General features: G+C 43.8%; 1 protein-coding gene and 1 long non-coding RNA gene across 2 annotated transcripts in view; one reads left to right on the forward strand and one right to left on the reverse strand.

Annotated features, from left to right (window-relative positions):
* Positions 1 to 4,397: 4,397 nt before the first annotated feature.
* LOC132014248 (uncharacterized) lies at positions 4,398 to 8,732 on the reverse strand. Its single transcript, XR_009403250.1, has 3 exons — positions 8,262 to 8,732; positions 6,410 to 6,493; positions 4,398 to 5,099 (listed from the first exon to the last, which is right to left on the reverse strand). It is a non-coding gene; the product is annotated as an uncharacterized LOC132014248 (long non-coding RNA).
* Positions 8,733 to 8,944: 212 nt separating this feature from the next.
* HADH (hydroxyacyl-CoA dehydrogenase) overlaps positions 8,945 to 23,685 on the forward strand; it is a 47,392-nt gene continuing 32,651 nt past the window's right edge. The window contains exon 1 of the mRNA XM_059377030.1: positions 8,945 to 9,161. Coding sequence (XP_059233013.1) covers positions 9,030 to 9,161 — 132 coding nt within the window. The 5' untranslated portion in view covers positions 8,945 to 9,029. The remainder of the gene's footprint in view (positions 9,162 to 23,685) is intronic.

The following is a 23,685-nucleotide window of genomic DNA, read 5'->3' on the forward strand; positions in this document are numbered from 1 at the left end:
GAGAGAGAAGCAAGAGCAAGCACAGGCAGACAGAGTGGCAGGCAGAGGCAGAGGGAGAAGCAGGCTCCCTGCCAAGCAAGGAGCCCGATGTGGGACTCGATCCCAGGACGCTGGGATCATGACTGAGCCGAAGGCAGCCGCTTAACCACCCAGGCATCCCTAAATGGTATTTTTTAAAGATTGTATTTATTTATGTGTGAGAGAGAGAGAGACTGAGCATGAGCAGGGGGAGAAGGCAGGGGGAGGAGCAAACCCCCCACTGAATAGGGACCCTGATGCCAGGCTCGATCCCAGGACTCTGGGCCCAGGACCTGAGCCAAAGACAGACACTTAACTGACTGAGCCACCCAGGTGCCCCTAAATGGTATTTTAAAAAAATATTCATCTATTTTAATCTATTCTCTTATTTAAGGAATATCTTCAATGGCCACTATGTGCCAAGCTCTAAATTCTTTCAGAATTTAGTCTCAATGAAAAGCGATGATTGTAGTTCCTTGCCTGTGCACTTAAGGGGGAAAAAAAGAGCTTAAGGAAGTTACTTTAAAATATAAAAAGTACTGCCACTATCAGATTTTCAACATGCTAGTAACTGTGTATTGAAAAGCTCTTTGCTGCCCCATTGTGGGGAAATAAAGGTCTTCACATTAAAAAATCTTACCAAAGGCAAGAGTTACATTGGAAATTAGAGATAATTTCTCTGGGGGCCTGAGATTAGCTTAATACCATTTACCCATGTGAGTGGTAAGTTCTTTCTGTTCTGTTAATAAGACATGTAATTGCATAGAAAACAATGAGGCTTTGCTTCTTTCAGGAATCATCCCATGATGTGTGTAGAGGTAAGTTGTAGGCAAAAACTTCTAAGGGAGCAGAGCTCAAGCTGGCATACCTGGGAAGAAAGTCAAACATAGCAGGAATGTGAGGACGGGACTAATGGCATGGCATGCTTCAGACACCAGTGTCTCTGCCAGGAACTGACCATATGACCTCTCTGGGCCTCAGTTTCCTCATTTGTCAAAGATTTGGAGAGAGGATCGCTCAGGACCTTCCACAGGTTTCTTATCCCGCCATTATAGCCTCTCATGTTGAACATCTTGGCTGTGTCCATGAACTAATAATATTCCCCCACCCCCAAATAAGGAGTTGTGAAGTTTCTGGGCATCTTTCTCCTCCCTGCTTTTCTGCTATGCATCTACAGTGGGCATATCCAGGAATAACTACGGGCAGTGGAAAGAGGACTGGACTGGAAGATAGCGCCTGGGTTGGAGCCCCAATTCTGTAGTTACCTTCTCTGTGTAACTGTTGGTAAGCATTTAACTTCCTTGGGCCTCAATTTTTCCTGCTGTCATAGAAGAGAGTTCAACTACATCAGTGACTCTCAACTCTGGCAGTATGTGAGGCTCACCTGGGGAGTTTGGTAAAAATGCTGATGCGTAGACTCCTCCCCAGACCAGTTAAACCAGAGTCTTACCCGGGTTGGGGCTAAGCATCAGTAGCTGCAAAAGTGGCAAAAGCTTAAAAAAAAAAAAAAAGTATTTGTAAAAGCAAAGAGCCAGAATAGCCAAAATGATCATGATACCAAGATGTCGAATCTCCTTCTAAAGCTACAGTAAGCAAGACAGTGTGGGATCAGCACAAAGTCAAACAGACCAGTGAGGCAGACTCACACACATAAGAGTACCTGATTTGTGATGAAAGGTGCCACTGTCATATGGTGGGGGAAAGGGTGGAATTTTCCATGACTGGCATTGCATCCGGTGAATATCAACATACGGGAATAAATGAACCCTGACTCCTTATCTCACACCACATACAAAAAACAATCTAGAGAGTGACAGGCCTAGATGTGAAAAGTAAAGCAAGAATTCTAAAATAATGTAGGAAAGTGTCTTTATGACCTTGAAGGTTGTATGGTCGCCCTTACCTATTCTTTCTGTAGTTCCCTTCCACATCGAATATGGCTGACTCATGTGACCACTAGGTTACTGGGGTGCAGCTTTGGAAGAAAAGTCATGAAAAATATGTGGCTTCTGCTTTGTTCTCTTTGGATCACTTGTTCCAGGAGAAGCCAGCTGCCACATTGTCAGGACACACAAGTGACCCTCTGGAGAGGTCCATATGGCAAGGAGCTGAGGCCTCCTACTAATAGCAAGAATCTGGCACATCCTGCCCATAGCTATGTAAGTGAACTATCTTGGAATCAGACATCCCTGCCCCAGTGAAGCCTTTGGTTGACTATGACCTTTCATGATATCTTGACTATAACCTCCTGAAGAATCATTTGCTAGAACCACCTAGCTCTTCTGCTCCTGATTCTCTGACACACAAAAACCATGAAATCATTTACTTTAGCCACTAAGTTTTATTTTGCTGTTTTGGGGGGTTTTGTTTTATTTATTTATTTGAGAGAGAGAGAGAGAGAGCGAGTGTGAGAGTGGAGAGGTCAGAGGGAGAGCAGACTCCCCTTGGAACAGGGAGCCCGATGCAGGACTTGATCCTGGGACTCCAGGATCATGACCTGAACGGAAGGCAGTTGCTTAACCAACTGAGCTACCCAAGCACCACCCTTTTTTTTTTTTTTTTTTTGATTTTCTTAATTTATTTATGAGTGGGAGAGAAAAGCAGAGGGAGAAGCAGGCTCCCCGCTGAGCAGGGAGCCCACTGGGATTCCATCCCAGGACCCTGGGATTATGACCTGAGCCGAAGGCAGACACTCAACCAACAGAGCCACCCAGGCACCCTTAGCCACTAAGTTTTAGGATAATTTATCGCATAGCAATAGAGAACAAATATATCCTTCAGAAAGCTTCCAGACTAATCTTATTAAAGTATAGCTGTGCCCAGACCTCGGTCTCCAATATCATTCCCATTAAAAGGAACTGGAGCACATCACAAAATGACTCTTTCTGGAACTAAGGCAGTATAGGTATAAAATAAGCTTCATTATGCCAGAAAGTGAGGAGGTGTTGAGAAAAGAATGGGGAAATGTCACAAGAAATCATCTGAAGAGGTTCCCACTGGCCCAATCTAGAATAATTTGAATCTCAAAATAACTAAATCCAGTAATGAATTATACACCTTTGGAAAAATTAGAAACTTGTGAGTCCAAACCAATAATAAAACCAATGAAAAAGTATATAAGATATAAACAGACGTTTTCAAAGAGAAGATACATATATGGCTAAAAAGCTCATGAAAAGATCTTCAACATTAGGAAAATCCAAAATAAAACCATGGAGATACCATTTCACACTAGAATGAGAAATAAGACAGAAAATAGAGACTATAATAAATGAATAATAAAATGACAGAAAATAACATGTATTGGTGAAGATGTGGAGAGATGGAAACCACTGTCTGTCGATGGTGATTATATGAAATGGTACCATCACTTTTGAAACAGTTCTGTGGGAGGCACCTGAGTGGCTCAGTCAGTTAAGCATCTGCCTTTGGCTCAGGTCCTGATCTCAGGGTTCTGTGATTGAGCCCCATGTCAGGCTCCCTGCTCAGTGGGGAGCCTGCTTCTCCTTCTACCCATTTCCCCACTCCCTGTCAAATAAATAAATACAATCTTAAAAAAAAAAAAAGGAAACTGTTTTATGGCTTTTCAAAAAGTTAAACATAAAACTATCCTACTTCTCAGCAATTCCATCCCCAGGTAACTGGGGAAACAAACACTTGCAAGAGAATGTTCCTATCAGTATGATTCATTATTGTCCCAAACAAGAAGCAACCTAAATGCCTATCAACTGGTGAACAAATAGACAAAATAGAGTAGATGTATACAGTAAAATATTATTCAGTAATGAAATGGAATGAACCACTGACATAATATACCACGGAGAAGCCACAGTTAAAAAACATTTTGCTGAGACAATGTATTTAAATGATTCCATTCATATGAAGTGTTTTATAACAGGTTAAGTATACAGAAACAGAAAGTAGATGTGTGATTGCCTGGCTCTGGCAGTAGAAATGAGGATTAACTTTAAAAGCGCATTAGGGATCTTATTGGGGGGATGAAAATTTTATGGTAAAGGTTATACCATTTTGGTAAAAAGCCATTGAACTGCACACTTGAGCTGTGTGATATGTGAAATAAATCTCTTTTGCAACAACTAACATGGTAATCTGAAATATAATAGGAATGTAACAAATTGACTCAATGGTATTTCATTGAAGAGGAGTCTACAAATAAGGATGTAAACCATGTTTTTTTCTTTTAATAATAAATAATCTCTCTAATAAAGCATTTTTAACACTTAGGCCAAACACTGTGTTTGAGATAAAGGATAATGAAATGATTTTATCAAGGAGCCAAGATGAAAATTTTAAAACCATATTTCATAATGCAAGCAAATAAAAGTAATGACCATAATTGAACACATTTTAATACCATATGCAGTTTTCCTCTTTTTATTTTTTTTATTACGGACAATACCTACAGAAGTTAAATAAATCTTGTTTCATCTACACCCAGCCCACTTTCCGTCATCCCCATTCCGCATTGATTTACTGTGAAGCTAGTCTTAGACATATCATGTGAACATATTCATAATGCAAAATACATCTTGCAAAGATGGCTCGAATCTAGTTGCAGTTTTATTTCAAAGAAAAAAATGACAAGGTGTATAAGTATATTTACGAAATAGTGTAAGGAATTTCAGAATGTCAAATCAAACAGACTAGAAGAACATGGTTTGTAATTCTCAAATGTTTTATGATTAAATTACAACTGTAACAATGTTATTGAAGGTTGTATATCCTATAGTTCTTATTCAGTCTTACTACTCAGATTTCCTTTATGTACGATCTGTGCTTCATTTAAAAGAAAGTTTTCCACAAGGAATATACCAGTTTGGCATTTCTAATTCTAAAAGATGACACGAAACTCTGTTCTTCTCCCATAATGTTTGGGAGCATTTGTCCTCATTGTATTTTTTCCGGTCTGAATTTGTGTAGCCACTCTCTTCCCACCTCATATGCACAGGCTGAGAAGTGAGTTGTCAATGATAGCTTTTAAAAGATCTCTCCAAAGGATATTTAAGTCCTTTATATAGTTTCCTTGTTCACAAACACAATGTTCCTGGCAAAGCCAGTACCTAAACATAAAAATAAAGACAAATTAACTAAGCCCTCAATAAATCTGTTATTTAAAGAGAGAGAGAGAGAGAGAGAGATATGAAATGAAATGCTGTATCTGACCCTAGAGTGGATTCAGTAGTAGAAGAAAAAAAAAATCTATGAATGGTATTACCGGATCAATTAACTAAATTGAAATACTGGTGCTCAATGAGATAGAAATGTAACAATATTGAATTTACCAATGTTGACAACTGTGCTGTGTTATATAAGAGAGCCACCCAATTCTTAGGAAATACACAATAAAATACTGGATGAAGAGCCATGATATGTGTAACTTACCCACAAATGGCTCAGGAAGTATATCTTTCTCTCTACATTTTATACATATCTTAAATATTATGGATAGATAAAGATATGTAGAGAGGTAGACATAGATAAATGATAAGAGAAAAGATGACAAAGCAGGGGCATCTGGGTGGCCCAGTCAGTTGGGTGTGGGTCTCTTGACTTTGGCTTGGATTATGATCTTGGGAGTCATGGGATTGAGCCCCACTTTGGGCTCCATGGGGAGCATGGAGCCTGCTTGGGATTCTCTCTCTCTCTTCCTCTCCTCTGTCCCTTGCTTGCTCTCTCTCTCTCTCTCACTTAAAAAAAAAAAGATGAAGCAAACGTATAAAATATTAACAATAGGTAAATATGGGTGTATGGGTTTCTTTGCATTATTCTTATTCTTAATAATTTTTCTATGAGTTTGTAGTTATTTCTAAATAAAAATTTAAATGTAACTGTGACCATGACTCTCATAAAAAGGCCTACCCTGATCTGGCCCATGCCAGCTTCCAATCTCATATTTATGGTTATTCTATATTAATTGTATTTCCAGACCATTTTCTCTTCTGTGTTCCTTCACAATCTACAGATACAATCCTTTGTCTGTCTGGAACATCACTGTAACTCTTTTTCCACTTGATAATCTTCTACTCACCCTCACTACTCTGAGGAAGTAGTTTAGCACACTGGTGAAGAGCAGAAACGTGATCAGCGAAGAGTCAACAAACTGAGCATTCACTAAGTATGTGAGCTGCTACCCCTGTGACACCCCACAGACACCCTGCTACTCACCCCAGTCTAACCTCCTCCACAGTCCCTCACATTCCCCTGTGGAGAGCAGTTGCAGCACATCTGAAGGACCTACTGTCCTCCCTGCTTCTGCCACTCTCCAGGGCCTCCACGATGTATATTTGCAAATAATGCTTCTTTGATATGTATTTTTTAAGTATTACAATGATCCATTTATGAGACAAAAATAAAAGCAGTCATCACTTACTCCATTCTCTGTGCCAGTCCTTCCCTTTGCAGTCTCCAAACTGGTTCAGTGAGCAGGGTCATGCTTCCCGGTACCCCTCTCTTTCTGTAGAGAGAAATGACAGAATCCCCAAGAACAGAGTGAAGGTGCCAGTCAGGGACCACAGAAACTACTGCTGGATCCCTGAAAGGCCAAGGCCACACTTGGGAAAAGTCTCGCAGTCTTGGTAAAAGAAAGTGATTTTATTCTAACTGTCATTTGATCAGGACTGGGCTGGAGTGGAAATGATGGAAATGATGAGAGTGGAATGATGGAGGAAAGATGTTAGGGTTCAAAGACCAAGGCCAAGAAAGAACTCTTGAGATGTCTTTGGTGCAAAAAGCTGGTTTTATTGAAGCATGGGGACAGGAGCCGTGGAAAGAAAGAGCTGCAGTGGGGTCATGAGGAGTGGTCCATTATATACTTTCAAGTTGGGAGGGGATACGGATAGTTAAGTCTCTAAGGCATTTTGGAAGCAAGGTTTCCAGGAACGTGAGCGGGCTAGCTATTGTTAGAAAAGGTCATTTACTACTTTCTAATAAAACCTTAGTCATGAGACCCTTCAGATCCATATTGGTGGGCCATGGACTTGGGAGGTAATTGCCAACATGTATCTTGGGGGGTTTAGAGATAATGGAAATTTCGAAAGGAATTTTTATATGTTAAAGTAGTTTCTCTCTTGCAAAATGAAATAAATAAAATCTTTTAAAAAATAGACTTACAAGATCCTGGGCATCTGGCTAAAGTTGCCTTTTGCCCTTAGCAAAAACATTAACATCGAGGCAGCTGAGTCCTTAGAGGAATGTAATTCTGCCTGTTTCAAGGACTTGTCCATGGCCTGTGGGTAGTAAGAAAATTCATTTCTCTTCTGCTTTGTTTCCCACATCAAGAAGACTGTAAACTGGGGGCTGTGTCTTAGTGTGGAATCCCCTCATTTCCTTTGATAGACAAGAATGCTGGAGCCCAGGTAGAGCAAGTGTTGCAAGGGTCCTAGTGCACACAGGTGACAGAGCCAGGAATCCTGATGCCCATGTCTGTGCTCTATTCTTTCCCTCACACCTTTAGCTAATAGCCTCAGATTTGAGAGCCACTAAGAACATGGCAACAGTTATTCTTCCCGGCGGAAAACATATCACAATCTGATAATATAGCATCCTTGGGCACTGTTTTACATTACACACATTTTAATTAGAAAGTGTTTATTGTGGCAGTGCTAGACTATGTTTGGACATCTGGCCTTGGGTGAGACACAACTTGTAAATGAGAACTGAAAGCTAAAATCCACCTCAAGAAACCTCCACACGTCCCCCTAATCCAGCATCCTAGCCTCATTTCTAACCACACCTAATCCCTCTGTCCCACCACCCCCGCAATATTTTCTTGTTTCTACTTTTTAATGGGCGGCTGCTTCTTCTGCCTAGAATTCTCTCTTCATTGTTTTTCAAGTTACTAGTGTTCTCTGTGTAATCTTTCTTCTCCATTTCCAGTCCCACTGGCTTTTGCATTTGCTACATTCTAGCACTCACTGGATTTTAGTTACTCGGATGTAACGCTGTCTCCTTAAGCAGCAGTGACCCTAGTATTGCTCCAATCCTAACAGAGCTCTGAGCAACAGAACTTCTCCCATCATCTTACAGAATTCGATAAAAAATGAGACCAAAGCAAAGGAATGGCGAACACTGGGTTCACTGTGTGGATTCCTTCCGACAGGAGAGGCCGATTTTTGTTTGGATGGTGTGTTTGTGGAGTCTTATTATGTATTTAAAAATAATAAAGACTGTGGATTACTAAAGTACGGTAACCAGAAATCATTCACATGAACGAGAAGACTGACCCCATCTTCCGTTACGTGGCGAGGCATCTTTTCCTCCGCTTCCTATGCACGTTACATCACAACGGCTGCTTTTCGACCTCCAACCGTCCACTTTCACTGCACTGATAGACGCTGACGTCGACATGGGTCCCCACAGGTCAACGCCCTTTCCCTCCCGCGGGCCTGTTCTCTGTGTTGCGACCAGGGGTCCGCAGCCGTTTGTTTTGGGTACGAGCAGTTTGTTTCCTTCCGTTTCCGCAGGAACGGCCAATACCCACCGCACTAAAAAATGATCACTACTGCGAATCTGCAAGTCTGTATCCGGCGCCGATAGACGCACACGCCTCAAGGGCGAGGATTTAACCTAACCGCCCGCGCTTCATCTCACGAGCGGCTTGCGCCTTTTCCGAGCAGACGCCTGCACCGCGCGGGGACCGAAGCCCCGCCCCGCGGCCGCAGGGAGCCCCCCGCTGCTCGCCCGCGCGCGCTCCCTCCCCGCCCCCGCGACCACGCCCCTTTCCCCGCCTGAAGGCCGTAGCCGCGCCCGCCCGCGCTGGGCCGGAAGCCGCGCCCCGCCGTTAGAACGCGGTTCCCCGCCGGCCCGGTCCAATGGGCGGGGCGCACCTCGAGACTCCACCCCCGCCGCCGATGATGTCACTGAACGCGGGGGCGGACGGGACGGAGGCACCGCCTCGGTCTCCGCCCCCCAGAGGTCACCTAACTGCGAGGGCCAGTGCCGCGGCTAACTTCGCGAGGTCTTATCGCTGTCGCCGCCTTTGTGTCTGCAGCATGGCCTTTGTAACGCGGCAGCTCGTGCGCTCTGTGTCCTCCTCGTCCACTGCCTCGGCCTCGGCGAAGAAAATCATCGTCAAGCACGTGACGGTTATCGGTGGCGGGCTGATGGGCGCCGGCATCGCCCAGGTGAGCGGCGGGGTGGGCGGCGTACCCCGCTCGGTTTGCTGCGGACGCTTCCGGGCCGGTCCTGGCCAGCGGAGACCCCGCGTGGCTGCTCCGCCGGGAGGCCGGCGTCCGCGGGAAGCCGGAGGAGATGCCCTCCCGCCCCCCACCCGTGCAGTTGAAAAGTCTCGAGTCTGGGCCTGACTCCTGCAGTCCCCCAAAGAACGAATGTCCTTGGACTGAGCCTCCGGTTCCTGGTCTCTAAATTCCAGCCGCCCCCAGGGTCCGACGGAGGCTCTGTGGAAAGTGTTTCTGAATGCACTTCGGAATCGGGCCGTGCAGAGAAGATAGTATTCCATGTGCACAATACTGAGGAATAACTTGCGCGCTCGCTGCTCGGCTTAGACCGAATTTGCTTCCGGAGACCCGGACTGCGATCAGTTAGTTTTGTTTTTATTCCGTGTTTTCTAATTCTCCAGTCTTTGTTAGAGCCGTTTTCTGCTCTTCTGAATGATCTCTCTTTTCCGCCCCCGCCGTGTGTTTCCTTTGCTTATGGGTTACAATGAAAGGTAATAGTCATCCTTTTGGTAGCACTTTGTAAAGTGACCTAACCGAAGCTTCCAAGGCCCTGGGACTCCCTCCAATTGCAAGCGCGTTGGCTGCGCAACTTTGACCTGTTACCCTTTTTTGCAAAGAACAGTGCGGTTTAGGTTCTGGGGAGAGTGGGAGTAGAGTGGCTGAGGGCCCAGGAAGAGTGTCTAATCTAATTGTTCATCTTCAGGACTCTGCCCTGTTCGCCTGAGCTGAGTAGTACGGGGTCAGTTGTGCAACTGATTACATGGTTACTGTGATACTTGTTATTTATTTATTTATTTATTTATTTTTAGCGCTTACATTCCAGCTCATATTGAAGAACTGTGATTTTCTTAGCTGACTTTGTTCTTAGCGTTCCAGCCCTTTGCAACTTGTATTGTGGAGGGGGTGGGGCAGGCAGTTACCAAGTTTCTCTTAAGGGAGTGCTGGACTTCAGTGGCTACAGTCAAGAATGTTTTATTTTTTCAGTGTCTGTTTGCAACCAAGCCCACACTTCCATGCTTGCTTTTTAAAAATGTCTTCTGGGGTGCCCGGGTGGTTCAGGCAGTTAAGTCAGACTCTTGCTTTTGGCTCAGGTCTTGATCTCAGGGTTGTGGGATCAAGCCCCACCTGGTGCTAAGTGTGGAGCCTGCTTAGGATTCTCTTTCTCCCTCTGCCTCTCCTTCTCCTCCCTGTCTCCCTTTTTCTCTCTCTAAAAAAATCTTTTATTACTACTATATATTTTAATTCTCCCTGCAGTTTTTTTTTTTTTTGCAGCATATTCATATTTTCTCTTAAAAACAGAATGTTTAAAAATGTTTTTATCCATCTGACTTCTTATAGTTTCTCCTTTTTTTTCTTCTGAGATTGTGTTTTTGGACATATATTGCCATTTTTATTGTTGGATACCCTGACTGCTAGGTTACGGTGTTCCAGTAATCTGTTTTTTGTGAGGAGGTGTAAGTCCCTCTAACCTAGAAGTTCCACATGTAACATACTTGAAGAGAGCTTAGCCTTGAGCGCACTTGTATTCCTTCTGCTCCACCAAAATCTCCCAAGGTTATGAGAGTGAAATTTATTGCAGGCAGGTGTAAAATAATGTATTGACTTAAAAACACTTAAACAATGTCTTGGTGACAAGTTATTAGGGAGGGCTTTAGTCTCTAAGAACAGTATAGGAAATGGACAGTACCTTGAAGACATCAGTGGAAGAAGATCAGAAACTGTGTAGAAAGCATCACCTCAACTTTTGTACAAAATGGGATTGCTCAGTTCTTGCAATTCTGCATCCATTATTGGATACCATGAAAAAGGTATCCATGAAAAGGCATAAAGGTAGCTCCTAAAATTACGGGTATGGTAATGGAGCATTCACTTGAGAAAGGAGTGGGGAGAAATGACTGACATTGATGGAAACACATACTTGTGGGTCAAATCCTTGAGTAGTTGGAACAAGGAGTGCCTTTTCATTAAGGGGGAAATGTTTTTTTACCCCGCTAGTTGGAAACATAATGGAATTGTCATTCTGAAAGCTGATAAACACCAGAAGTCTAGGGGTGCCTGGCTGGCTCAGTCAGCCGAGTGGGACTCTTGATCTGTGCCTTGAGTTTGAGCCCCAAGTTGGGTGTGGGGCTCAGGGGGGGAGGGGGGAAGACTGGAAGTCCAAAAAGTGAACATTCATAAGGAACATAGTTCCAATCTTACATAACAAGGTTTAAAAGAACCTCACCCACTTCAGGTGACAGCTTTAATCCTGTGGCGGGAAACCATGCTTTCCTGTAGAACCTGGGTGCCTCTGGTGGTTTCGCTGATGTTTTGGGTGGTTTAGTGGATCTGTGTTTGCATTCTGTCCTGCGGCATGCGGTCCCAGGCAGTATCACCTCATTCTTTATGCTCCTTGCCCTATGGTTTTTTGGCACTGGGTAAGTCTGTTTTGCTGATTGAGTGCCACTGAAGAATTAGTTGATGTGTTTTGAATAGAGAATGGGTCCACTTCAGTATGAGGAATTCGATGATTTTTATGCTGGCTCAGCTTCACATGCCAGCTGTGTTAACATGGGAAAGTTACTTAGCCTCTGGCCTCAGTTTACTTTTTTTTTTTTTTTTAGTTTACTTATTTCTAAAAGTAGGACTAATACTAGTACTAGCCTGGTAGGAGTATGGGGAGGATTGAGTGAATTAGCAAAATTCAAACACTTAGCACAGTGTCTGTCACTTAATAAGAGCTCACAAAATGTTAGCTGCCTTTGCAATTACTTCTCTTCATTGTGGTCATCTTTGTCCATTTGACCTTCTCCCCTCATATCCACTCACAACTCTGATTGTTGCTGCAGAGGTAGGACTGTATTATTTAGATGGAGAATATTGGTATGATTTGGTTCCAACTTGCTTAATCATTTTTTAATATTTTTTTTTAATTGGACACAGAGAGATCCCAAATAGGCAGAGCAGCAGGTAGAGAGAGAGGGGGAAGCAGGCTCCCCGCTGAGCAGGGACCCTGATGCAGGGCTCTATCTCAGGACCCAGAGATTATGATCTGAGCCAAAGGCTTAACCCACTGAGCCACCCCAGGCACCCCCCAACTTGCTTAATCTTGAATACAAATGCTGGTTGATACTGTGGTTGGTTTGCTAATGGACCTCTGAAAAGAGGGAAGTCGCTTTTTACTGTCCTCTCACCCATGGTAGATCCTCACTGAAGCCGTAGAAACACAAGCACAAACTAGCATCTCAGCTCTGCATTTATCTTCACTTCCCTGAACTCTTTCTGAAGTAGTTTGAATTTTATTCAGGGTGTAGTTCCAGTTACAATTTTAAATTTTTGTAAAATGTATCCTTTTGCCAAGTGTCCCATTTCATGCTGAGTAGGATTAAAAAAAAATTTTTTTTTACTAGATTTTGTGGGAGCCTAACACATTTCTCAAGCAATTTAACAGTTTCAGATAAGTGAGGTTTGTGCTTCATTACATTTGATCAGAGCACAGACCATTTGTACATGTGTATTCTCTTAGAGCATCTACTTTGCCTGTCATTTTTGTTTGTTTTAAATTAAAAAAAAAAATCCCTTAGGCTGCAGGTTAATAATTACTAAGGTTAACCTGTGTTGTTGCCCATTACAGACTTCTGACTTGGTTCTGATTACCAGTTCAGCTATAGCCAAATACTTAGGCCAGCAAAGAAGCTTATAGAATTAAATGACCCTTGAGTGAGGGGCAGGTTGTTTTTTATTCTGTGAAGGAGGGGAGAAAAGGAAGAAAGCTACTGGCTCTGCATTTCTTCTGTTTATCGAATGAGTCCTTTCTGAACTTTGCTTTGTTGCCTTTTTTTCATCTGAGGCACCCAGAGAGACCATAGCTTTCCTTAAGTTACTGGGCAGGGGCAGGGGAGTCAGCGGGCTCCCTGGAAATGGCCGTTTCAGAAGGTGGATTCCTCCAGGGCTCCTGGTACAACCTTCCTTTTAATGCACTCTACTTCTTTGAAGAAATAAGAAAGTGTAGAAGAGGTTGGAGGCCTGATTATTCTCATCCAGAGCTCCCCCCCCACCCCGTTAAGAAACAAAAAGTACACACTTCTTCTGGGGTGGGGGGGGCTCCTTAGACTATTAAAGTTGGAGTATGGCTGGGAAGAGTGTTCTAAGCCTGTTACTTTGTGGTGCTCCATAAGACTAAAGTGGACTTGAGAGCTTTTTTCCTCCCAGCCACTGAATTTGTTCATGCCCCAAACTCTGAATTTTCTGATGCTGAATAGGAGAGTGGCCACAACTGCTCTGTACTGTTTACTTTTTTGTTTCTTTCTTTCTTTTTTGCTACAGTGAATATGTCTCCGTTGAACTGTGCTTGGAAACAGTGCAGTGACCTGGGATAAGTTTCAAGATCACAGGGGACTGGCATGGTTACCTGGCTCTCAGCTGTCCTTTTGGTGTTCTTTCTGGAGGGGAATGTTTTTACTCCGGTGTTAACTGCCCCCTCAAGGGTGTGGGATGTATTTGTCCTGAAGCTGTTCCCTCCTTTCTTGTGGCGTTGTTCACTTCTTTACTGGGCTCTTCTGTGATCTTCATGATCCACGATGGACAGTCAGACCAGCCTCTTTCAGCATGTTAGTCATTGGACTTGGGTGGGCCTGGAGATGCTGTAGAAAACTTGGGGCAAACAGGTAAAAAAAGAATGCCAAAGAATACATTTGGCCATTGTAGAGCCGAAATGGCACCTCAGTCAGGTTTGGGGTTTTCTCTACCATGTCCTAGATAGAGCCCTCACTGTTTCCTATCCCTTGCTTGAGTTTCTGATTTCTTTTCCTCCACTTCTGTCTTCTCCCAGTCTGCCTTAGGCACACCCCTCACTGCCTAGCTCTCGAGGGCCCACAGGGAGATTGTACTGCTGCTGTCTATCCTGTGTCTGCCTAGGGTATACGAACAATGCAGTCGTTTCTGGTGAGGGGTGGTCCAACCCTTGAAAGTGAGCAGAGGAGGAGGTGCCTCCCAGAGCCTGGCCCTCAGCTCTACCTGGCCCCTGCCGTAGGAACCTTAGGGGAATCTCTTAACCCCTCTCTGCCTTTTGCCTTACCAGCAAGCAAGGATTGCCTCACAGTGTTGGGAGAGCCAACCACGCAAAGAGCTGTGGTGGCTTCTCTAGCATGTTCAGTGGCAACTATCTGGTAAATGTGGCTTTCCTGTGGATTTGTGAGACCCATCCAGGGATGACGTCTCTATTCTCAGTTCTTTTCACTGTCTTTGAAGGTGTCTGATCCCCGAAGCCGAGGTAAGCACAATTCTGCCTGGACCTCTGGCCTCTGCTGTGTTGTGGAGAGAAGGGTGGTCTCCGCGAGTGGGGGGGATCTTTCATGGGTATCTGGAATCAGTAGATAACAGCTTGACCTCTCCTTAGTTCTAGACTCGAAGTAGGAATCACTCCCTGGTGATCTCTATTTGGCTTCCCTGATGCCACCTTTCTGCCAAGAATAGACTTAAACTGCAGCCAAAACTTAATCATTCAGCCAGTTCCCTTCCTTTGTCCCTCCAGCTTTCCCTGCGTCGTTCCTCCCTCTGTCATTACCACTGTTGTTCCTCCAGCCACAGACACTCTGAGGCTGAGGTCACGGTCGGAGTCTCTTCTATTCTGCAAAAGGCTCTGCGGCTTTTCTCTGTGAGGAGTGTTCTTTCCCCTGCACTCCCCTTTGTAATTTCTGGACCGGGCATTGATCCTCAAATCGTTGTGGGAGCCTCTTAATTGGTCCTTTAGCAAGACCCATTCATTCTAGCAGACACTGCCGTACTCATCTTACGGAGAGCAGTTTGGATTTGTGACTGTCTTTTCTACTCAGAAAGCATTCATCATGGCAACATCTTGGAGAGCTGGGTCAAACCAAGGGTTTGTTGATGGCTAGTGATATGTCCAGTTGCCCCTTCTCCTTCCCGGAATTGGTGGGAGATGGGAGGAGACAGTCCTGGGAGAGAAGTTATTTTCCTCTATGTTACCAAATCCAGATGCTTACCGAATTTTAAAAAAAAGTGTTCTTCTCATCTGAAAATGAAGGCACATTTCTTTGGCTTTTTAGAAATCCTTTTTGAAATATAAAAATCAAGTAAAAAAAAAAAAGCCAGCTAATCAATTACACTGTTCTAAGAATCAACCAGCTGGTTATGGTGGCAGTCGTGATTGAAAGCCTCAGTGGAATGCCTTTTTTTGGATTGTTGAAGCTAGCCAAGACAGCCCACGCGGATGGCAGAGTTGAAGGGATTGCACAATCGGAGATAATCATAAACCCAGAATTGCCAGCTCTGAGAGACACATCTGATTTATGACTTTTTTCCTTCCTGAATCCAATCATGTGCTCAAGGGCGGGCCTTGATGCAGAGGAAAAGCAATGTCTGGCTATAGTCAGCATCATGAGTGCTCACTTGGTGCACTTATTTTGGGTGTTGGAAGGAAGTCAGAGTAGTTTTCGGAGGCAGCGTAATGCTGATGCCCCACGAACCTCCTGTCGTGTAGAGGCGTATGAGACAGCGCTCTGTACCAGGTGACAGAGTTCTCATACACTTACCATTCAGGTTATGCTTTGGAGAAGCTGCTTCAGATCTGGTGATCTGTTTGCAAAAATACATAAAACCAGCATGCTTCTGCTTGGCCTGCTTCCTTGGCCCAGTGGCTGGAGTACTCTGGGGCTTTGACAAGTGTGCTCTTTACCTGGCCTATTTTTACAGCTCTGAAGCACCCTGGTCTAAAAATATTTTTCTCTGGCTAAGCCTGCCTTCCACCAAGGCTAGGGAAGTCATGGAACTATGAGGACATAGCCTTCAAATAAATTTCTTTCCATTATAGATTGCTTGTCCTCAAGGTCTTTCAGTGGGTAGGTACTACAATACAAAACAGGAGTTCCTGGGCGCCTGGGTGGCTCAGAGGGTTGAGCCTCTACTTTCGGCTCAGGTCATGATCTCAGGGTCCTAGGATCGAGTCCCACATCGGGCTCTCTGCTCAGTGGGGAGCCTGCTTCCTCCTCTCTCTCTCTCTCTGCCTACCTCTCTATCTGCTTATGATCTCTGTCTGTCAAATAAATAAATAAAATCTTTAAAAAAACAAAAAACAGGAGTTCCTAATGGGCTCACTAAAATTATGGTTGCTTCAGGCGCCTGGGTGGCTCAGTGGGTTAAGCCACTGCCTTCGGCTCAGGTCATGATCTCAGGGTCCTGGGATCAAGCCCCGCATCGGGCTCTCTGCTCAGCGGGGAGCCTGCTTCCCCTCCTTCTCTCTCTGCCTGCCTCTCTGCCTACTTGTGATATCTCTCTCTGTGTGTGTCAAATAAATACATAAAATCTTTAAAAAAAAATTATGGTTGCTCAAGTTAAAAATGGTAGGCAGAGCCCTCTTTATTGTAAGAACAACAGCTGTCTATGGGAGAATGAACAAAAGACCTTTATTTTTCTGTTCCATTTCTCCACTGCCATCTCTTCCTCAAAAGTTGGGAATAACTTGGGGGGCACTGCTGCATAATTCAAGAAGAATGAGTGTGGTTTCTTTGCAGGTGCAACACATGAAATTCTTTTCTAAGTAAGAACCTCTGGTAATATAATTATTTTCACATTGGCGGGGGCCTTCAGCTACACTGATGAAAAGAACCCTGGACCTTCAGGAGATCTGATCTCATCTTAGCTTTCCTACCAGCTCTGTTTGGTTGGTATTTCCTGGGGTGGGTATTTCCCGGGGGTATTTCCTTGGTCTTGGTGCCCAGTACACAGAGACAAATGACATTTTGTCGGGAGCCTACGGTGGGGAAGTAGGGAAGACAAGGCTGAAACAGATGGTCAGAGCAGTGAGATGGGTGCTGGGCCATTACCGGAGCGCAGGAGGGACAGCTAGCCCAGAGCTAAGATCTTGGGGTGGGAGGTCTCAAGTGATCTGTGATCTTACTTATTATCTGTGTACTCAGCACTTAGTATGTGTGAAACTTAGACGTTGTCTGTGCGATACTGAGGCTTAGTTAGTGAGGGGAAGCTGCGGAGATGGCATGGACCGAGCAGAGGCCAGGAGAGGAGACAGTAGTAGACGTGGAGGCCGTGGTGGTGAAGTGGTCGGCATCAGGGAGCGGTGCGTCTGGAGCAGAGGTGAGTCTCCACTGTGGAGGGCTTCGCAAGCTGTATGTGGGAACTGAAGTTCTATTCTTTGGTTCCCAGGGACCATTGAAGAGTTTGGTGGAATAAGTGCTATAGATGGAAGTGCCTTTTTGGGTAGAACGCTACTACCTGTAGTGTGATCTTACGTGAATGGTTTTTCTGCTTTAGTTCTGTTTCTTTCCTCAGGAAAATGAAAGTGTTGTGTTGGGATCGAACAAAGGTTTTTTGTTTTCTTGTTTTTTGTTTTTTTAATTGTGGTAAAATAGGCATAACATAAAATCGATCATTTTAGCCATTTTTACATGTGGGTTTCCGCCCATCTTCCAAGAGCTTGCATTATGCCATACTGCTTTTCTGAAAGATCTACATCAGTCTCTTTTTGGTAACTGAAGGAAAGCCATGGAGGACTTTTGCTGTTACAAAAATAGGTGAAAAAGCATTCAGCACTTGTTTGGCTGCCAGCTGTGAGAGAGGCGGGGCTGTGGTGAGAGAGGCCATGCACAGCTGGAGGGGCTCCTTTCTGGGAACCACGCTCAGAGCCCCTGGGAACCATGCTCAGCCCGAGCCACCAGGGCTTTGAACTGTGTCTGCGAGCACCTGTGCTTTATCTTCGTTTATTTTGTGTATGCATCAGCAAGATGTGTCCTAACATATCAAAAGAGCTCAAGAGGTTATTTTTGGGGTCTGAGGAGGTTCAAAATTTTCCCGTATACATTAATGATAAGTGCTTTTTCACTTTATACCATTTTGGCTAACGAAAGGTGTTATGGGAATGCTCTACTTCCAGATAGTGGGGGAGACCTGTATGCAGTGCAGTGATATTTGAGCATATACACATTGTTGGAAAACCATCACCATCATCTATCTCCAGAACTCTGAATCTTGCAAAACTGAAGTTTTGTACCCATTGAACGATAACTTCCCCCCATCCCTCCCAGCCTTTAGAAGCCACCGTTCCACTTTCTGTCTCTGACTGTTCTAGGGACCTAAGTGGAATCATACAGTAGTCTTCTTTTTGTGACTAGCTTATTTCACTTAATATTATATCTTCAAGGTTCATCTGTGTTGTACCATGTGTCCAAGTTACCTTCCTGTCTAAGGAATAATAGTACACTGGAATATTTTTAATGGAGTGATGTATATACCACATTCTGTCTCTCCAGTTATCTGTCTTGGGGCACTCAGGTTGCTTCCACTTACTGTGACTGATGCTGCTGTAAATATGGGTATACATAGAACTAACAAGGGCTGTTGAGAGTCCTTGGTTTCAGTTCTTTTGGGTATATAACTAGAAGTAGAATTGCTGGGTAATATGTAATTTTTCCATTTTTTAGGAATTACTGTAACATATTCCAAAGCAGCTGCAACATTTTACATTTTCATCAGCAGTGGGCAAAGGTGCCTATATCTCCATATCTTTGCCAGGACTTATTTTCTGGTTTTTGTTCATTCGTTTGTTTTTTTGTCATAGCCATCCTAAGGGATGTGACTAGGTTAGAGATTTTTACACTAAAGCTCTGATGGACTGTCAGGGTTCTCTGAGTCTCCTCAGTGGTTCCCAGACCTCCCTCCCCTGACCTCTGTTTTACGTATCGCTCTTCCGTATGCATTCCTGTAGAAGGATTTTATGGTTAAAAAAGTTTGAAAGCCACCACACTGACTGATTGTTAGGGTGTCTTTCTGATCTAAAAATCTGTAGCTAATTATCAGTAGCTAATAAACATGAACAATAAATGCTTTTGCTCATCTCTGACTGTGTAGCAGTTGTCAGAAGCTAAGGTGCCTTCATTTCCCTGGTGTGATAGAGAAACAACCTGTGTGTCTGTGGCCATCCTTGATGTGGCTCACACTTGTGCCCCTCAGATGGTCACAAATACAGGGTTTGCATGCCTCTAGCCTTGCCCACAACCCCTTTGATAAAAGGGTACAAGGCCCGTTCACATGCTGGAGGAAATTAAGCATAAGTTCATTTTTTAAATCACTCATACTGCACAGCAGTTGTCTTTCAGTTCTGCTTTTGCCTGCCATCTTAACCACCAGTGCCAGAAAACAGTTAATGTGCTTGCCAACATAGCAGAGACTTTTGTAGCATTGACTAAAGGACTGTGTTTATTAGCTCTTTCTGTTGGTGTTACTGTACTTTTCAAAGTAATGTGATTTTTCATAAGCAACTTGAAAGTTATGGGAAAGTTGTTATAGTTTCAAGTTACAGTCATGGCTTTTTTTTCAAGTTTTTTTTTTTTTTTTGAATTCCAATTAACATACAGTGTTAACTTTCAGATGAAGAATTTAGTGATTAGTCACTTACATACTCATCATAAGTGCCTTCTTAATACGCATCACCCGTCCAGCCTAAACCCCCATCCACCTTCCCTCCAGCAGCCCTCAGATTGTCCTCTATAATTAAGAGTTGGTTGCCTCTCTTTCCCCCACTGCCATGCTCATGTGTTTTGTTTCTTAGATTCCACAAATGAGTGAAATCATGTGGTATTTGTCTTTCTCTGACTTACTTTGCTTAGGATAATACCCTCTAGCTCCATCCATATCATTGCAAATGGCAAGATTTCATTCTTTTTTATGGCTGGATAATAATACTCCATCTCACACACACACACACACACACACACACACACACACACGTACGTCGTCTTTGTCCGTTCCTCAGTCAGCGGGCACTGGGGTCTTTCCATAGTTTGGCTGTTGTTAATGGCTGCTATAAACATTGCTGTGCATATATCCCTTCGAATCTATATTTTTTGTGTCCTTTGGGTGAACACTCAGGAGTGCGATTGCTGGGTCATAGCGTAGCTTTATTTTTAACTTTTTGAGGAACCTCCATACTGTTCTCCAGAGCAGCTGCACCAGTTTGCATTCCCACCAGCAGTGTAAGAGGGTTCCCATTCCTCTGCATCCTTGCCAACATCTGTTGTTTCCTGTGTTGTTAATTTTAGCCATTCTATATAGTCATGACTTATTGAGAACTCTGTCCAAAAATAATTTATGAACTAAGGCTTTTTAGAAATCTATTATTCATGTGTTCTTTTCACCAGTATTAAGTGTCTTGCATGGGCTGGGTTTTAGGGTGGGTAAAATGTACTACGTGGTTGCTGCTCTTGAGGACTTCAATGTCCAGAGAAGGAAATACAAGCATGAACGACTAACTAGTGGAGGCAGATAGAGTTCCTGTCTGTTACATCTGGGATGTGACCTGATACAGATGAAAGTTCTCGTGGTTTAAATATCCTAAGGCCAGTGGCACCTGGATGGCTCAGTTGGTTAAGCGTCTGTCTGATTCTTGGTTTTGGCTCAGGTCATGATCTTGGGGTCCTCGAATCAGGATGCACTTGGGGGAGGTCCCCGCTCTGGGAGTCCGTTTCTCCCTCTGCCTCTGCCTCTATCTCCGCTCATGCTTGCTCATCCGCGAGCTCTCTCTCTCTCTCTCTGAAATAAGTAAATCTTTTTAGGTACCTTAAGGTAAGACTTTTAAATACATAAGATCTGACTTGATCTATATGATACCTCTTTTATGATAAGGAAAAAGGGACATTTTAAAAGTATATGTGAAAAAGGCATATGTATATGGGCACCTGGGTGACTCAGTCAGTTAAGGGTCCAACTCTTGATTTTGGCTCAGGTCATGATCTCAGGGTGGTGATACTGAGCCCTGAGTTGCACTCCATGCTGGGTGTGGAGCCTGCTTAAGAGTCACTCCTTCTGCTCTTCCCCACCCTCAGCTTGCACACACACACACACTCTCTCTCTCTCTCAAAAAAAAGGCATATGCATATATTGTACTATATATATTTATATGAAATTTATATTAATGGGAGTTTTTTTCAAAGACTTTATTTCTTTAGAGAGCAAGCTGGTGGAGGGGCAGAGGAGGAGGGAGAGGAAGAATATCAAGCCTACTCCATGCTGAGCATGGAGCCTGACGTGGGGCATGCTCAAGACCCTGAGATCACGAGCTGAGCGGAAGTCAGGAGTCAGGCGCTTAACCTGCTGAGCCACCCAGGTGCCTCTACTGGAAATTCTGCTTGGACTACACATAGGAGTGTGCCAGACCCACCCTGTGTTGGTATTTGGGGTAACAGCAAATTCAGACTCTGAAGTGGATGATACAACAGCTTTTTTGAAAAAATCTCTAGGTGTTATCTTGAGTTCACCATTAAAAGTTGGTGTTGGTCAACTTTCCCATGTCCAATTTATCTTTTATCTTTCACACCTGGACTTTCTCCTATCTACCGATGGGTTAGTGCCTGTTATTCTGAAATTTGTAAGATTTTACAACATAAAATAACCTGTGACCAGTTTGGTTTTGATTTATCTGTTGTGTCCATATCCTGGTGACTGCACTGCCTACATAATGGAGCAGCCATTGATAGCTGGTGGCTCACACCAGCTCTGTGCTTTTTCTTTCAGTATTTGCAGTCCTATATGAAAGATTTTCTTGTATCTGTAAGTCAGTAGAGGTTCCAAGAAGTGACCACCTCTGTTAAAGTTTGGGAGACATGTCACTAAAGGAGAAATAGCCTCTGTGAAAGTTTGGGAGACATGTCACTAAAGGAGAAATAGCCTCTGTGTTGAATTCTAAAAGATGACTGGAGACCCCCAAGCAGCAGTAAGGGAAATGGGGCTTCCTGGTGGCCATAAAATAGTATGGAGGAAGAAGTGGGGTGTGGCTGGAGAAGAGTACAGGCTCAGGTTACTCCAAAGAATTTAGTATTTACCAGTTACTTTTGGGACAGCCACCATGTGCAAGGCATGTGGTAATTACTAGAAGGTATAAAGACCAAATCAGTTTATGCCATAAGGAATTTCACCTGGGAGCAGAGATTGCTAGACAAAGATCCAAATGACACAGTTTACTTCAGTATAAAGTAGCAGCATAAGACCAGTAAGAATCTAGCTCTGAGGTGTCAAAACAGAGAAAAGAGCACATTCATTTGGAAAAAGGCTTCATAGAGAGGGTAGCGTTTGAAGTGGGTCTTGGATAAGGCGTAGGTTTTTTTGGACAGTAATTAGGGATTTAGATTAAGAAAAAAGTGTTATGTAGCAGATTGTGAGTGTCAGAATAGTGGTACAGTTAAGCTCAGAGAGAACGTTTTAGGATGTCAAGATGATGACTGTAGGACATCAAGATGATGACTGAGAAGAGAATATGTTAGTTGTAGGCACAGTTTGAATTATGAGAATGATTGAGATTCCAGAAGGAAAAAGATAGAGGCAGAAGAAAAGAATATTGAAAGCAGAACCTTGAAGGATACCCTTTGTTCAGTGGTTGAGAAGATTCAGAGAAGTTAATATGGGGTGCCTGGGTGGCTCAGTTGGTTAAGCATCTGCCTTCAGTTTGGGTCATGATCCCGGGGCCCTGGGATCAAGTCCTGTGTCAGACTCATTGCTTGGCGAGGAGTCTGCTTCTCCTCTGCCTGCTGCTCCCCCCTGGTTGTGCTCACTCTCTCTCTGACAGATAAATACAAAATCTTACAAAAAAAAAAAAAAAAGTAAATATGGCTAAGAGGAACAGAGATAAGAAATTGAAGAGAGCATTTCAAAAAGTAAGGTCTAGTTGACAGAGTGCCCCGGCTGTGGAAAAGTAGAAGACGTAGTCAGAGAACAGGCATTGGCTTTAGCGCTTAGAAGACCACAGATAAGTTATATGTAATTAACTACAGCACTGGTGATGGAGGAAACCATATTAATAGGGTTTAGGAACTGCATGGCTGGGGAGAGAGTGGAAGCACCAGGCCTGGTGACCAGAGCGGCAGCTAACAAGCATCATTGCCGGTCTATGTACCTGGCATTGGTCTAAGCACTTTAAATGCATTTGTGGCAATCCAGTGAGCAAGGTACTGTGTTGCTCTTTGTAACACATCAGGAAACCACAGAGAGGCTGTGTAACTTGCCGGAAGTCATGCAGTAGGTGGCTAACCCAGGGTTTAAACCTAGAAAGTCCAGTTCTAGAACTTGTATTCTTCATACCACTCTGCCGCACAGTAATCAGAGGACTTTAGTGGTGAAACAAAGGCCAGCTTAAGGTGGCTAAGGGAGTTTGTGGGGGCCCCTCTCCACCTCTTTTTTTTTTTTTCCTTCTTCTTCTTCTTCTTTAAGATTTATTTATTTGAGAGAGAGACTGAGAAAATCTTCAGTAGACTCTGCTTAGCATCGATCCCGATGCAGGGCTCAGTCCCAGGACTGCTGAGATCATGACCTGAGCTGAGATCAAGAGTCTGTTGGCTTAACTGACTGAGCTTCCCAGGTGCCCCTTATTTTCTTTTTAAATGAAAAGAGATCCCAGTCTGTAAAGACAGAAGGACAAAGAAAGGAAAACCTGAAAATGAAAACCAGAAAGGGAACAAGTCTTGGGATT

The sequence above is a fragment of the Mustela nigripes genome, chromosome 1, assembly GCF_022355385.1.
Source record: "Mustela nigripes isolate SB6536 chromosome 1, MUSNIG.SB6536, whole genome shotgun sequence".
Lineage (NCBI taxonomy): Eukaryota > Metazoa > Chordata > Mammalia > Carnivora > Mustelidae > Mustela > Mustela nigripes.